This window comes from Acomys russatus, chromosome 8, assembly GCF_903995435.1.
Source record: "Acomys russatus chromosome 8, mAcoRus1.1, whole genome shotgun sequence".
In the NCBI taxonomy this organism is placed as follows: Eukaryota; Metazoa; Chordata; class Mammalia; order Rodentia; family Muridae; genus Acomys; species Acomys russatus.
Window position 1 is genome coordinate 20703648 of NC_067144.1, and position 17576 is coordinate 20721223.

The 17576-nt window shown below is 40.7% G+C and overlaps 1 protein-coding gene across 1 annotated transcript in view; it reads right to left on the reverse strand.

The window, feature by feature from the left end:
• Nucleotides 1-10006, reverse strand: part of Slc15a2 (solute carrier family 15 member 2) — a 32709-nt gene extending 22703 nt beyond the window's left edge. The window contains exons 1-4 of the mRNA XM_051149880.1: nucleotides 9814-10006; nucleotides 7546-7633; nucleotides 6747-6888; nucleotides 10-102 (exon numbers count right to left, since the gene is read on the reverse strand). Coding sequence (XP_051005837.1) covers nucleotides 10-102; nucleotides 6747-6888; nucleotides 7546-7633; nucleotides 9814-9951 — 461 coding nt within the window. The 5' untranslated portion in view covers nucleotides 9952-10006. The remainder of the gene's footprint in view (nucleotides 1-9; nucleotides 103-6746; nucleotides 6889-7545; nucleotides 7634-9813) is intronic.
• Nucleotides 10007-17576: the final 7570 nt, after the last annotated feature.

Sequence of the window (17576 nt, forward strand, 5' to 3'; positions counted from 1 at the left end):
TTTACTCACGTATGTAGTGTTTTTCCTCCCAGGATTGGTATGGCACCCAAAGACTTGAATACATGGCCAAGAACGTACACCAGGGAGAGATAGATGATTGTCCTGTGAAGATAGTGAAATCAGTTAATTCAAGTCTGTATTATTCAGACTTGAGTAATAGTCAGAGTTCCCACTGCTCTCAGTAAACAGAGGAGGAGGAGCAGGAGGAGGAGGGAGAGTGGGAGGGGGAAGAGCCTGGAGTGGAGGAGGAAAGAATGAACTAGGAGACATAGATGGAAACAATGGTGAATGCAGTGAAAAGAGGAGGGCAAAGGCGTGTGGTTCCTCAGCCTGCAGCAATTTCCTCAGAGGTCACAGGCTTTTCTTCAGATCTACACTCTGCTCTGCTCTGCATCCTCAGAGCAGCCCTACATAGAGGCCTGACAGTAACTAGGTGGGTTTGTAGCAAGCACGGTGATGTTTTCAATTAGTGAGGTCAGTAGAACAGGATGAGGCCACCTGCTGTTTGCCTCAAGCAATGTCTCTTAGCTCTAGGGAGCGAGGTGAGCGTTGATACAAATGCACTGAGATGTGCTGACAGGCAAAGGAGTTTTAGGTTCAATCTTGGTAATTTGGACACTTGGGCTAACTATAAACTCTGTGACAGTTTCCACATAGATACTTTACCCAAAATAGGGAAGTACAAAGGACTTGAGCTGCTTGGTAAGTTTTTTAAAAGTCATGCAATTGGTAAAAATTAGTTTTTTTCCTGGTGGACTTGAATAGCAAATAAATAGCCAACTAAGGAATCCCAGTAAGAACATTTGTAGTGCCCTACCACACAACAGGGACATATGCTCAACCATGTTCATAGCTGCTCTATACATAATAGCCAGAACATGGAAACACCCTAAGTGTCCCTCAGTAGAAGAATGGACTAAGAAACTGTGGTATATTTACACGATGGAATACTACTCAGCTATTAAAAACGACGAATTCCCAAAATTTGTGGACAAATGGATTGATCTAGAAATTATCATAATGAGTGAGTTCACCCAGAAGCAAAAAGAGACAAACGGTATATACTCACTTATATCAAAACACTAGTCCAAGGGATACGTACCATGAAAATCTTTACTTACCAAGAAAGTGGGTCAGAGGAGAGGATATCCGATTGAGACTTTAGGCAAGAGTAGCATGGAAGAAAGAGGAAATAGTAGGACCCACAGGGTCCTGGAAACCTACAAGAAGAACTTTATGACAGGCAGATCTGGATCCTGGGGTCCTCCTCAAACTAAGGCACCAGCCAAGGAGAATATAGGCAGTAAGCTTCGAACCCCTACCAAGACCTAGCTGACGAACATGATACTCTCCACCGTTGAGTGGAGAGTGAGATCTGACTCTCACACGAACTCTGGTGCCCCTTTTCTGACAATGTCCCCCGGATGGGGAGACCTGGTGGCACTCAGAGGAAGGATAGCTAGTTACCAAGAAGAGACTTGATATTCTGAGATCATATATAGGGGGAGGAGGTCTCCCTCAGTCACAGACATAGGGGAGGGGAGAAGGAGAGAAATGGGAGGGAGGGAAGAATGGGAGGAAACAGGGGAAGGGCTAACAATCGAGATGTAATATGAATAAATTAATAAAAAATAAAAATTAAAAATTAAAAACAAACAAACAAAAGAACATTTGTAGACATCTACACACTGGCATGGTACAATACCGCATATGCCTTATGGGGATTACCATAAGTAGAATGTATATCATCTATATATAAATGGAATGTTAATGCCATAACACACCTTCATTGTATAGTTTGCTTTTTTATCATTTTAAAGTGTTTTATGCCTGTAATTCCTGCTCCAAAGTATCTGAGACCCATTCAGTGCCTCTTCAGGCACTCACATACATGTGGCATGCTCTCACACAGACATACAGACCTTACACATAAAAATAATAAAACTAAATCTTTAAGATTTCTTTAGACAAGAGTTGGGGATTCTGGGTACTCATTTCCTCTTACATAGTTTGGGTTCTGGGACAGTAAGCAGAGAACAGCTTTTAGTAGTATTTCTTGCGTGTCACAACAATCTTCTTAATGTTGTGAGTCTTCTATCTCCAAGATAGCATGGGGGGAAAAGTACACACACACACACACACACACACACACACACACGGTGGGGAGAGTTAGCAAAAGCATTAAACAGAAATAGAGAGTCTGAGACAGAGATAAGGGAAGGGGACAAGTTTGAAGATATAAAGAAGTCTTTTCTTCCACTGAAGCAAGGCTACCACTTCAGGTTTTAAAAAATGAAAGAGGAGACACTTTCATTTTTTAAAAATCAGGAAAAAAAGGGCTGGAGAGATGGCTCAGTGGTTATGAGCACTCACTGTTCTTCCAAAGGTCCTGAGTTCAATTCCCAGCACGCGCGTGGCAGCTCACAGCTGTCTTTGGATGTGCAGATGTACATTCAGGCAAAGTACCCACATACATACATACACACACATACACACGCACACACACACACACACACACACACACTCACTCACACACATACTTTTAAAATCAGGGATAAAGTATGGTGGCAGGAATACCAAGTTAAACACCAGATTGACGCCATCACTCTGTATGTGTATGAGGGCTCTCACATGTATGTCCACAAACACATACTTATGTCCACAAGGGAAAAATTATCCAACTTTTAATCACCTTCTTTCTGAAGGAGCCATCAAGTCATTCCCTAAAATATGTTGTTTTAAAAAATAAAATCCAGGCCCAAAGCAAATAAAATCATCTTCATTCCTGTCCACACCTATTTTCAGGCTTAATTATGTTTTAGACAATAGTGCATAGGCTCAGTTATAGAAAAAGACAGCAGTGAAAACATTTTAGGTGTCTCATTCCATCTTCCAGTTTATAGACAATGATTATAGAAATAAAGTGGTGGCAACTGGTAGCAGTTGGAGTAAGTATTGAAGGGGTGAGTGTGAGCTACTGAACACCTAGGACTCATAGAATCACCTAATCGATTCAATGTGGGGACCTAAGGAAGCTGGGGAAAAGGACGGCCAGGTTGAACAGAAATATGCTATTATAAGTGTGTACTGGGATTTGAACTCAAGGTCCCAGTACTTTGAGTAGTGATCTGCATGTAGCTGAGATACATACCTCCAGACTTGCTAAGGGCTGGTCAGTCTGGAGAAAGGAAAAACTGAGAGTCATCACTTGGAAGAAATCTGACATTTAGGAAGGAGCTAAGTAAATAAAAAACAAATGTGGGGGTAGATTAGAAACAACCCAGAAGGGCTGGAGAGATGGCTCACCCACTAAAGGCTAGGCTCACAACCAGAAACAACCCAGAGATAATGAAGGACTACAGTGTTGGAGAAGGCAAGGAAATTTCAAGGATTTGGGGATGATAAACAGGCTGAATTACTAGAGGTAGTAAGTTCAGAGTAAGTGAGAATCTAAAAATGGATACTGTAATTTGTCAATAGAGGTCATCATCAGTATCCTAAGAAATTTCAGTAGGGGAAAAAAAGTGATTTATACCATCTCCTATTGAAATGACCTCAGTTTTATTTAATTAAAGCTATTTGAACTCTAACACTGTGAAAACACACACACACACACACACACACACACACACACATAATTAATCTCTTTATGCTCATGATTATTTGGACAAATAAGGGATGTTCAACAAACATTTAAATTTGGATCAGATTGAATTAAATTCTATTCTTTTACACTGAACTATATTACTCTGTCATAAGAAATGATGATAAAGAGAAAGAAAAATGGCTAACATATAGATGCTTTCTTAAAAATCGTGGGAGTGGTTGTTGGAGAAAAAAAAGAATTCGAGATTTTTGCTTGCTTATTTGAAGATACTAGAGACTTGTACCTGTTCCAGTACTGGGAAAGACCTTAGCACTGAAGGAGAATTTGAAAGCTAGAGACAGTAGTTTAGGTAGAGGTGACGCCTCTGTAAAAATTCAGATTGAACACGCAAGGCTTTTGGGTTTGTGAAATTTATGTAAAATTACACTTCAATAAAAATAAGTTTTTAAAAAATCAAGTAAAATTGAGCTGAGAGTACAAGTAGACCACCATACAACAAGGACATTTGCTCAACTATGTCCTTAGCAGCATTATTCATAATAACTAGAATCTAGAAACAACCTAGATGTCCCTCAATGGAAGAATGGATAAGGAAACTGTGATACAATGTAATACTATTCAGCTATTAAAAACAAGGAAATCTTGAAATTTGCAAGGAAATGGATAAAACTAGAAACAATCATCCTGAGTGAGGTAACCTAGACCCAGAAAGACACACATGTATATACTCACTTATAAGTGGATATTAGCCCAAAATAGTGGCAAATTGGCAGATACTGGGACTTGAAGCTGGACTCTGGGCGGAGTGCTGAGACTGGTAGGGAAGAGTGGGGGAGGGGGATGGAAGGTCCAGAAGGAAGCAAGCAGTCCATTGGGAGACCATCAAGGCCTGCAGATCTCGACACAGGGGATCCTGTGCAAACTGATGCACCAACCAAGGACAATGCATACAGAGGACGAATACCCCCTGTTCAGATGCAGCTGAAGGACAGTTGACTCTCCACGTAGGGGAAGCAGCGAGTGGGACTTCTGATGAACCTCTGACAGGCACTCTGGTGCCCAAGATTTGATCATTGTCCCTAGACAAGATGGTCTTGTGGGCCGGCACACAGAGGAAGGGAGTGCAGGCTATCCTGATGAGACAGACAGTGGGGTAGCAAGGCCTCCCCATGAGATGTCTAGGGGAGGGGAACAGGGCAGAAGGTGAGGAACGGCGGGAATGGGAAGATAAGTGCGGGCAGATAACAATCAGGATGTGATGTGAATAAATTGTAATTAATTTAAAAAAGTGTAAGTAGAGAGTATTAAATTTCCTCCAGAATATTTAGGAAGCTGTTGTTCACCAAATCCTGAAATTGTACTTCTTCAAATTCAAAGGAAGTTGTTTTAAAAATACAACTGCGGTGTCAGCCTTTATTCTATAATGGAATGACTAGACCATAAATTGTATTTTCCATTCCTTGTGTAATTCTGATCCATATCTGAATGAATTCAATGATTACTACTACATAACTAACAAATATAGCCACTTGCCTACCTTGCCTCTCTGAAGAGACCGTATTTATATATTCACATATTATGACTATATGTATGCATGCATACTATACCAAATTAAGGTATAAATCAGTGTTAACAGAATCTTGTGCTTGTTTAGTTTTAACTGTCAAAACTAGACAATCCTAGAATCCCCTGGGAAAAGCATCTTAATGATGGGTTATCTATATCTATCTAGTTGACCTTTAGCCCTGTCTAGGGGTGAGGGTGGAGTCTTGACTCTTAACTGATGCAGAAAGACACAACCCACTCTATGAAGTGTCCATCCTTAGGCAAGGGTCCTGAACATATTAGTGGAAAAGCTAGCTGAGAGGAAACAAGTGTGGTTGAGGTAACTCTCTCTCATTGCTCCTGGCTGGAGGAGTGGAGTGATTGGCCACTTGGTTTCTTGCTTTGCCTTTGCCAAAATGATGAAGGACAATAACTTAGAATTGGAAGCCAAATGAACCTCTTCTTCCCTATGTCACTTTTTTGTTAGGGTATTTGTCATAGCAACAGATGTGAAACAAAGACAAATTCTTTTAAACACTAGGTCAACAAACACAATACCACCTGGTCAAACTGCTACAGTAAACAATGCAAACTTAACTTCCACGATACATATTAACTTATCAGAGACTAAAAGAAGTTACACAGTAAGGAAACATTTTGTAATGTTTCCGAAACAGAGTTTGTTTCTAAACTAATTTTACCACAAAAGCTTTATTTTCCCATATAATTCATTATATCATATACGGTCAAGTTTTTTTTAAGGTACATTTTGAGACATGTTAATTCAGACAAATCTATGGAGGGCAAATCCATAGAGCATTTCTAGACAATGGTTATCAAAGGCTTATCTTTAGCTCAGGAGGGCAAAGTTATAGAGGCCAATTATAACACCTTACCATGTCTGATGCTTCAATTTTTAGGAACAGAAGAACTGAAGCAAATTGATTATTATTTTAACTTGTGCAAATCTTTATTAGATTCTAAAGAAGGAAACCACAGGAAGGCGGAGAAGGTAAACAAAGATGATTTTAAAATCTCCAAAGAGAAAGAGCAATAAGACATGGAAGGAAGTGGGGTGACAGAGTCTGGAGATGATGTAGAGAGAGTACCAAATAACCAAAGCAAAGCTTTACAAATATAAATCTGCCAGTGAGGTATAAAGGGGGAGGAAGTCCCCTTCAGTCACAGTCATAGGGGAGGGGAGTAGGGGGAAAGCAGGAGGGAGGGAGGAATGGGAGGATACAAGGGATGGGATAACTATTGAGATGTAATATGAATTAATTAATAAAAATTTTAAATTAAAAAAAATAAAAATATGCCAGTGTGTAACAATCTTTACCCTCACTAAGATAAAGTAAAATTTGGTCTTAAGCTACAGAGTAGAAGACTATAATTAGATTTCAAGAGGGAACTTTTCACTAAAAGGATGTGAAAACATTGTGGGGTGAGCATGCGCAGAAGTAGATTTTCTTTGTCATCAATCTTGGAGAGTAACATATTTGTCATAGCCATGAGTAATTTTTTTCCTAGAAGACAAATGATTAGGGGTTGTAGGTAAATTTCTGGACAGCCTGTGACCTGCCGTTGTTCTTACTTGAATTTTCCCAGCCATGAGTCAGCGATGGCTGCCCCCAAGATGGGCGTGAAATAGCAGAGGCTGCTGAAGGCATGGTATACAGATGTGGAAGTGTCTTCACTCCAGTGCAGGAAATACAGGAAATACAGGGTCAGCACAGCTGAGATGAAACAGAAGAAAGCAAGTGGGAGACAAAATAAGGTTGATGCAATAAAACGATTGTCAGAGGAATGTATTTGATGTGTGAGCTTTACAGGTGATCCTGGCCCTCTTACTGAGATAACTGAGCGATGACTCCCAGGCAGTGAAAGCAGGGCCCATGGGAATTATGGAAGTAAATGAGGCGTGCTGGATACACAAATACAATGCTCATCTCTTCAACCTTTGTGCATCCATGGCATTGTTTTAGACCGTGAGAAGTTAGCATGGTCCTTCCAATTCCCCTTTCTCCCTTCCTTCCCAGCAATAACATAACTCAATGGGACGGAGCTATATTGTTTTTATTGGTTGTGCATTAATTGGTTCTGAGGACCTTTTTTAAAAAAAAATCTTAACCAGCATGAGCTAGTCAATAAAATTTTTATTTAATATAACATTTAAATATAGTTAAATTAATTATGTAATAAATTAACACAAAATATTTATAGAACATAAATTATATAAATTAAATATTTAATGTAAAAATGAATAGGCATTTATGACCATGGCCAGAAGAAAGGATCAGTTTATACCAAGGCAGAAAGAACGGACAAAGTGCATGCAAAGGGACCAGGCTGCTATAAACATGGGCAGCGAAGACTCTGGGACAAAGAATTACCTTTCATGCCATAATAGGAGAAGCGCTCACAGAATTCGTTCACCACGATGAAGGCGATGCTGAGTGGGTAGCTGGAGCCGCAGATTTTCTAATTAACAAAAAGGCAAAGGTTGAGGAATGAGCCCCTTTCCCACTTAAACTACTTGGTTACTGTACAACTGAAGATGATATCTTCAAATATATGTTTGTGAAGAGGGTCTCATCACACCACCCAGGCTGACTCCCATTTTATGATCTTCCTGCCTCAGGCTCCCAAAGAGCTCAGGCTGCAGGTGAACCACGCCACGCATGGCTAAACCCATCCTTAAACCGTCATTGTTTGTTACCATGAGGCAATGGTCTCTTCATAAAATGTATACTGTCATACCAGTCATGCCTGTATTACTAATGTGGCAGTAGACAGTCCAAATCTTGCTTTGTCCTCCACTTAACATTGCCTGAGCGGGACTTGCATCATCTCCCCACGGTATCTCAATAAAAATCTATGGCTCTCGGCAAGAGGACGATCATCATCATCCCTAAGGATAAAATGAGAAGATGGCCTTTGGAGCGCCTGATATCTGGCCAGTCAGAGCCAGATTTCAGTATCCCGCTCAGTTCCGCTAGACTGACTCTTCCCATCCGCCATGGTCACCATTCCGGGGGAATCTTGACGGCGTGATGGCTTCTTTTTCATAGGCAGCTGGATCCAGGCATAGTGCTCAAATTGGATGCCAGGCACTCCTAAAGATAAGCTGACTGACCACCTTAACTCCGGGAAGGGAATTCTGAACTCCTGTCAACTTAAGTGTCCACCTTTCCCACTACTAATCTTCCATACTATTTCTTCTTTTATTTTATCTGGATTTATATGCATATGTGTTTGTGTAAGTGAGCGTGTAAGCTGCCTGTGTGGGGGTGCCTGCGGAAGCCAGAAAAGGATGGTGGGGTTCCTGGAGCCGGAGTTGCAGGTTGTTGTGAGCTGTCTGACATGGGAGCTAAGAGCCAAACTCCAGTCCTTTGGAAGAACAGCAAGTGCTCTCAATTGCTCAACCACTGCTCCAGAAACAAGGTTTACACTTGTAGCCTGTACATTAGAGTAACTGTGCTATCTCATGCCTGATTTAAAGTAAAGAATAGCATGTTTTAGTTTAAATCTCTTTCCACTACATTACCTCCAGTAACATGGACTGGGCACAGAGGTAATCTGTCTCTTGAGACATTCAAACATTAACATGAGATTTATAGTGCCTCTTACTTCATAGGCATGTGCTTTTCTTTTTAACCACCCTTAACAAGACATAATATGATTATATAATATATATAATATATAATAAATGTAGACTATCTTTTACCCATGTAGATATGAATAAACCATCTGTCTCCATATGTGTTTCTGCGTGATAATAACTTACTTGAAAGATGCAATGAATTGAAGTTATTATCTTACAGCTCCCAGCTTAAGAACTAGGTAGCATGGAATTTATTTAACATTAGCTGTGTACACTATCACTAATTGGATTAACATCCAAACTGTACTTAAGCTATACCACTACCCTGTCTCTGTTTTTCAATTCTGTTATTCAAAAAAAAAAACAAAAACCAAAACCAAACAAACAAACAAACAAAGAATCATACTAACTTCGTGGTTGACAGTAAGAACTCAGAAAATACTGGCTATTATTACAGTAGCCTTTCTACTGAGAGGATTTTCATGATGATATGAGGATTGGATGGGGTGATAAATTCAGAAGTGCTTTAATGAGTACACGATGCAAGAAATTTTCTGTCCCTCTATCTGGCCTCCCACTTTAAAGTAGGGACACTTAGTAACAGAGAGTGGGTCTATTCTAAAGGTTCTGTTGGTGTCCGGAAAAAAAAAAAAAAAAAAAAAAAGGAGGTGCTGCATACAAGGGCAACTAAAGGCTGAGATTTCGTATTGGTAAGGAAAGAACAATCACACACAGTTCTCCTGACGGGAACGCTCGCCAAGTTTGCCTGGACATTCAGAGTGATTTTTTTTTCCTCTCCCAAGGGAATATGCAATGAAATAGAGCAAAACTCTGGGGGCCCAACTGGAAAAAAAAAATTCTGGCTTACCCATCCTGTCGTTTCCTTCCCGAAACAGAAGAAACTAGAATTAATTTTCAGGTAAATTCTAATTCCACGAGAGAGTAGTTTTTCTCCTCTAACACAGGTCAGCACAAAGTTCCAACAGCCAGGGAGGAACTTCAAAAGACTACTAAGGACGCTGTTGCTGTCAGACACAAACCGAACTCGGAGACTCACCGGCAATGACTTCTCTGGAAGACTTGGAGGTTTAGACAGCACCTCTTCAGTAGAGACAGGTGAAAAAAGAGTTTCTTTGGACTCATTTTTCTGGAAAGGATTCATGGCTGGCTCCTTGCTTTCTCTCTCCTCAAGCATTTGGCTTCAGTAGGCAGTTAGGACTGCTGCCAGCCTACAGTGAAAAGGGGGACTGGGGGGGTGGGGGTGGCGGCAGGAGGAGGGGTGGCTACAGCAACTAGGTTTAACCCTGTGGGTGTCAGTTTCAGTAGCTGCCTGCCGCAGAGCAGAGCTGCAAGCTATAGGAACAGAGAGGGTCAGCCCTCCAATGCCGAAGAATGATTGTGCAAAAGGTACGGCATGGGGAAATAAAAACAGTCTGTCACAAGTCACGAGGTCAAAAGGAACAGTGCTAGAGAATTGATTAGGGTTATCTGTTTAAGAGAAATATCTTTGTGAAGGTACTAGATAGTACTCAAGAATGCAACATCTTGATTAGGCATGTAGCTCACAGGTAGAGCAGTATGCCTTGAAGGTCCTGAATCTGATCTCTAATGATTAAACAGTTTAAAAACAGAAGGCTGACTTCAGATTAATAATATCTGCCAAGTTACTGTAGAAGACTTATGTGTGTATTTTATGTGTGCGTATAGAACCTATAAAATGTATTTAATCATAAAGTCTACTGTTATCTTCATTCCACAGAAATTATTGTTCCAAGAATCACAGGGCCAGTAAAGTGGCAGATCTAGAATTTCGCTATGCAGCAAGAGGTGGGAAAAACAGAGATAGCGCTCAGCAGTGACAAGCAGGCCATGCAGGTGTGAAAGCCACAGCTACGGAAAGGGAAGAATGTCAGGAGAGCCAAGAAGAGGGAAAGCCATCGCCACACTGTCTTTGAGAACAAGAATGATACTGGCTTGGGTCTTCAGCATCATGACATCCAGCTAGAAAACCCTGTAAGTAAAACATGTGGGGCTAAAGAAAATGACAGGGAAGAAAAAATGTTGGTGATGCCCTTTACTACAGCCACTTCTTGTGTCTTCAACTTCTTCCTCCAAAAATCAACCCATTCATTTGCTGAGAAATAAAATTTAATTGGCATAAAAATTATTAGCCAGTTGCTCTCTAGGTATTACTGTAAACATTACAATTTCATAACTTCCAGTGGATACATTTTATTCTGACTCTAGACCACTATGCTTAGTCCCTGTTAGAAGAGCAGCTAGAATACAGATGGTGACAATAGACACATTACACTCTGTATTGAATTTAATATATATATTTGGTAAGTTAGTAGCGTATATTAATTATACAGAAGCGTTGGCTTTCACTATGCTATTTCCACACATGCTCATCAGGTGCTCTGAACATAGTCTCCTTGAGTTGTCTTTTCTTACTCCCCTTCTTGCGTTACTTTTGTAAATTCAAAGAGGTTAGAGAAGCACAAAAGAATGTGGGGCCCATCCAGCTACAAGTCAAAAGTACAGGTGAAAGCATTGCCAAAGGCTATAAAGAAATTCCCTAACCCTTAAGGCTCCACAATGAGGACTGAACCGCCAAGTCAAGCAATACCAAAAGGAGTCAGTGCGTGTGAGGATACAAAAGAGAAGACTGAGAGCGGCTGGGCAGGAAAATGGAGGACAATGCAGGGAGGGCAAGTGGGAGCAAAGTCAAATGCATATGTGACTTTTTTTTTTTTATAAAGAAATGCATTATTTTCTATGTTCACTAAAAATTGAGAGAGAGAGAGAGAGAGAAAGAGAGAGAGAGAGAGAGAGAATATGAATCTATGGCTCTATTTCTTGCAAAATTCTTACACCTTACCTTTTCTCCCTAAACTTTAACTTGGACTTTGACAATGTTTTCCCAACTTCTCTCATACTCTTCACCTGTTTTCTTCTCTCCCACCAACCTTTACCCACAGACTAGTCCAGCTTCACTTCTTCCTGGAAGAGTAATGATTAATCTGTAGTTATTCTTTTAGGAAATATTGCCTTTCCTGACCTACCTTGGTTGAATACTGGATCTAAAATAGCCAGGAGTTTCTGGTCAAGTTAACGAGCAGAGGCACGAGTGCCTTCTAGACCATATTCTGTCCCTGGCTTCCCTTCCCCCACCTTGTGCTTCTAGACAGCATTTATTTGGAAGAACAAATACAATGAGACCTGTATGCAGTGCGCTGACTCACTCATGCTCAGGGATTCTCTGATCACCAAACTCCGGAACATGAACTGTGGTCGTCAAACAAATCTCTATGAGTTTTGTCTTCATGTGAGACAGGGTCTTACCAACCTCCCTATTTACCCAAGGGTGACCTTGAATGTCTCTGATCCTCCTGCTTCTACCTCCAGCACGCTGAGTGCCCGGATTCCAGGAATGAACCACCACTCCCCATTTATGTAGTGCTGGAGAGCTCAGGTCAGGGCTTTGTGAATTCTAAGCCAGCACTCTACCAACTAAGGCATACCCCCAACCCTGTAATTTGTCTCTTGATTGTGGCAATAAAATAGCAGCAACTATTCAAAGAATCAAATACTGTCAGAGATATAAGGAGTTTACCGAAGGAAAGGCTTAAGTTTGAGCTTTTCATTAGGTAAATTCAGCTTCTCTGATGTTAAGAATTATTTAGTGAAATATCATATTAAGGTCTTTGCTCTACTCTATTGTTGGCCTCAAATGGAAGGATAAAGTCCTAAGAGGCACCTAAGAGAAAACTTCTTTGACATAAGAATGAATATAAACTCTTCAGATACACAAAAGGCAATAGAAATAGATGAATCTGAATATCATAATCTTTTTTATAATATATTTTATTAATTTATTCATATTACATCTCAATTGTGAGCCCATCCGTTGTACCCTCCCATTCCTCCCTCCCTTCCATTTTCCCCTTATTCCCCTCCCCTATGACTGTGACTGAGGGGGACCTCCTCCCCCTGTATATGCTCATAGAGTATCAAGTCTCTTCTTGGTAGCCTGAATATCAGAATCAAACAGCGGTGACAAAAATAAAGGATATTTGTGGACTCGGTGATATGACAGCAGAGAGTAGAGTTTTAAGTTACTTGTAGAAATGAGATCTAAAATGAGTAGTCAGTGAAAAGAAACAAATATAAAATTAGAAGTAAACATGTGTTTATTAATGTCCAAAATACAAAAACAAGCCCAGACACAAAATTGTATTTAAATATCAGAACCAATCCTAATAACATAAAAATATGAAATGAAAAATGCTGAAGAACTCAACCCTGAAGCTATCAAATGTTAGTGAAAGAAAGAGGAAAACAAAGACTTGAATATGTGGAGGCATGGTATAGTCATGATTTGGAAGGCTTATATTATACAAATGTCAATAGTCCCTTGTGTCTGTAGCACAAGATCCCAGTAGGATTTAGGAATGTTTAAAAAAAAAAAAAAAGAAAGAAAGAAAAGACTATTTGATTCTTACAATTCAGATGAAAATCCAAAAGGCCAAGAATAGCAAAGTCAATTTCAAAGGACAAGTGTGGATTTGAACTGCCCAATCAACACCTGTTATGAAGTAATTAGACCGTAAGTGCCACAAAGATAGAAAAGACAGTCAATGGGGCAGAACAGAATCCAGAGAAAGATCTACATATCCTCTGTCTTCAACAAAGGGAATACTGCAGAGGGGGAGGGGGAGTCAGGGCTTTCAATAAACATACCATTTGGATGTGCTTATGGAGAACAGTATTTTTATCCTTACACCAAAAACCCAATCAACTCTTCATAGGTGGAGGATTTAAATATTAAAAGGAAGAGAAAGATGACATACTTAATATTAGAAATAACCCTATTTGCTAAAAGATACCACTAAGAATGAAAAAGTACATTCTAATGGGAGAAAATGTTTACAGTGTATCTATGTATCCAAAAGATATGCCCATATGTCAGGAGCTGTTTCTTTGAACTGCATAACAGAAGCAAGCCTGAGAGCTGATGACCTTGGCTTGCAAACTCTCACACAGCCTTGAGGACCTGACAAGATACTTGTGCTGGCTAACATCTTAGATAAGAAAGTTATTTATTATTTCCAGGTGTGGATGTGAGCTTGATGTACTTCTTTAGCCTTGAGATGAAAGAAGTCTAAGCCTATAGATAACTAAAGTAATTGGTAGCTTTTGTTTCTGTTCCAAGAATCTTCTGGTTCACATGGATGAATACTGTATAAAAGCTCTGTGAGAAATAAACTCTGGGCTACAGTATTTACTGTTAGCCTTTCTGAATACTTGTCTTTTTTTTTTTCTTGTCTCTTATGCAATATCTTCTCTATCTTTTCCTATATCTTTTTTATTTCCTTATCCTCACACCCCATATCCAGGTACTGGTTGAAATATGCTGGCTGGAACCAGCACCCATACTACCTAAGCAACTCCAAAAATCAATTAGAGATGAATAAGTAAATAAAAAATGTTCAAAGGGAAAAAAACAGGAGTCACTCAAGTAGTCAATAAATCTGTGAACAGTTATCAATTATATGGATGCAAATACAGTTCCGCTATGAGAATATGAGTTAAATTTATTTGTAAGATAATATATAAAAGGGAAACTGATGAGACAAAATAAATAATTTTGCATTTTTTGAATTATCTATCATTTTCTTTGACTTTTTAACCTTTGCAAATCTATAAGATATATTTCAATATTGTTGATATTGACATTGTCATCTTTTGTCTTGCAAACGTCTTTTCTATTGGTTTTGTTCATGGACTTTTACAATTAAATATAACAGACAACAAAGCACACAAATCATAAACATACAATTCCATTTATTTTTACACACGTGAAATTCACTCAGCTACTACACAGGCAAGTTTAAAAAATACTCTCAAGCACTTCATTGCTGGAAGTCCTTCAAAGAATAATACCCATTGCTTGCCTTTTGCCTCCCAGGCAAATTCTCCTCTACCAGAGTAATCACTATTCTTTCATCATCCTGGATTTTATTTGCTTGGACTGAGTTTCATGTAAACAGAACTGTTTGCATTCTCAGTGTCTTATTCTTGCTATTGAGTATTACATTGGTGAGATTCATCTATGCTGTTGTTGCCCAACACAAGACTTCTTTTCTGTTTGGTCAGATTTACTATACAAATACATCACTTTATTTAGCCATTTTCCCTCATTAACTAATTAATTTACTTTACATCTGATTGAAACTTCCCCTCCCTCCTCTCCTTCTTGTCCCTCCCTCTCACCTCACCTCCTCTCCCTCCCTTTCTTCTTAGAGAGGGGGAAAACGTCCCGTGGATATCAACCCTCCTTGGCATATCAAGTCAGACTGGACACATCTTCTTCTATTGAGGCTAGACAAGGCTGTCCAGCTAAGGGAAAGGGATCCAAAGGCAGGCGACAGAGTCAGAGACAGCCCTTGGTCTCGTGGTTAGAGGTCCCATATGAGGACCAAGCTGTATATCTGTTACATATGTGTGGGGGCCTAGGACCATCCCATGGATGCTCTCTGATTGGCAGTTCAGTCTCTGTGAGCCTGATTTTGATAGGGTGAGAGTACAGGGTGAACACATAGCCTTATTCCCCTCCCCTTGAAGGGTATACAAAATAAAAATGAATCCATTAAAATGGTGTTTAACACTAGGTGAAGCCAGGCGTAGCCCACAGAAGAGGGGAGGGTTAGTTGATTTTGTAGGTTATCTATTGGTGTCCTTAACCTTTCTGGCTCTTTCACTCTTCCTCCTCTTCTTCCACAAGACTCCCCAAGGTCCACTTATTTGCCTGTGGGTCTCTGCATCTGTTTTCATCAGCTCTTGGACGAAGCCACTCAGGTATGCTAGCCTCTTCTCTGAAAGCACAGCAGGATATTAATCGTGTCAGCTGTGAGCTCACTCTCTCATGGCATGGGACTCAAGCTGGGCCAGTCATTGGTTGCCTGGGGTCAAAGGTTTTTCTCATGTTAATGGACACTTGAGTGGTTCCAGCTTTAGCGTTGGCAATTTTCAACTTAGTTTAAACTAGAAACTGCTTCCCAGAATCGCCTTCTCTGTAAGGATCCAGGCTTCAACTTACATGAGATTTAAGAAGTAGAACTGAGGCAGGAGATGTTACCTGAGTGTCAGATGGGGCCGAGGTTGTGATTTGACGTTAAGGAGCCTCTCATGATGGATCTGTGAGTGTAGGGCACCTGAAGTGCACACACTGTTTTCCAGACACTCTTTAAAGTGTCTGCGGTGCTGTGATACACTACTATGGCTCTTGGCTCATCACTCCTGTAATTCTTACTTTCCAACAAGTCTTTTATGTCACAGAATAATGTCAGAATATTCTCAACCTCCAAAGCAAGCCTTAGAAAGCAGTCTCTCATCCTTTCTCCCCCACTTTCCTCCCTCCATCTCTCCTTCTCCTGCCCTCCCACCTGCTTGTTTTTCTCCCCACCGCAGACCAGAGAAAGCAGAATTTCACTCCTACAAGGCAGACCACAGAGACTAAAAAGATAACCTAATCTTATCCTATTGTTCTTAGGGCAGGCCATAAAAAGACAGTCTGATCTTCTTTATGCAACAGTAGGTCATTAGAGCCTTTTAATTCCAGAAGAACTTGTTCCAGGCCCATGGGGAAGAACTACTGAAGAATCTGAACAGACAAGCCTCCGTAGGGCTCTTCATCCAGTCTACTGCAGTCATGCCTACGCAATGAAGTTTCCATGGAATCCAAAAGGACGTGATTTGGAGAGCATCCAGATTGCTGAACTTTGTGTGCTTAGAGAGGGTGTAGATGCTCCACACCTCTTCCCCATACCTTGGCCTATTACCTCTTCACATTGCCCTTCATGACAATATGTTTATGAGATGTGAACCAGTGAAGCAAGTTAACTGAACAAGAGGAGGGATTAGAGTGATCTTTATTTCCTTCCAGTTGGTCTTAAACACAAGTAAAACAATGTAGTGCTTGGGATTGACCTCTGAAGTGAGAGGGAGCAGCATTGGGGACTGGGATCCTCATACTGTGTGGTCTGATGTGATCCCCAGGCAGGGAGTATTATAACAGAATTGGATTAGACATACAATGGTGTCGGCTGTGGAATTGTTTGCTTGTTGGAGAGAAATCCACTGCATATTTTGGGATCACAAGGTTTTGGCTTGGGGAGCTGTTTTGAGTTGATTTTGATAGTGTGAGAGTACAGGGTGAACCCCTAACCTTATCTCCTCCCCTTGAAGAGTATACAAAATAAAAATGAATCCATTAAAATGGTGTTTAACGCTAGGTGATGCCAGGGGTAGCCCACAGAAGAGGGGAGGGATTCTAGGAACCAGAGGGGTCAAAAGCACCATAAAAGCATGACCTACAGAATCAACTAAGCAGGACTCATAGGGCTCACCATCTGACCTGATAATCACATGTGGGAAAGAAAAAGCCTTGTCACAGGTGGGAGCAGTCTTGGCAGGCTTTACCCTTGGGGCACCCCATGAATACCTTATGACAGACTGAGTGGAGCCATCCTGGGTCTAGAATTCAGGAAGCAGACCTGGGAACCCCACCTGGACTATTGTCTTTCTAATGGACCCTCACCGGGAGAAGGAGCCGGTCCTTCCCACGTGACTCAAGGAGTTGGGGAAGAGAGAAAAACAAAGTCGGCTGCAGGGAGAGTGTGCAGGGGCAGCGGACCAGCTGGACCAGCACGCAGGCCAGAGAGACACCTAAGGACCTGTCCCGTGGACCGGCTACCGGAAGGTTCACTCTTTTGTCCCTTTAACCTTTTTCCTTCTTGTATAAGCTAGTTGGGTTTT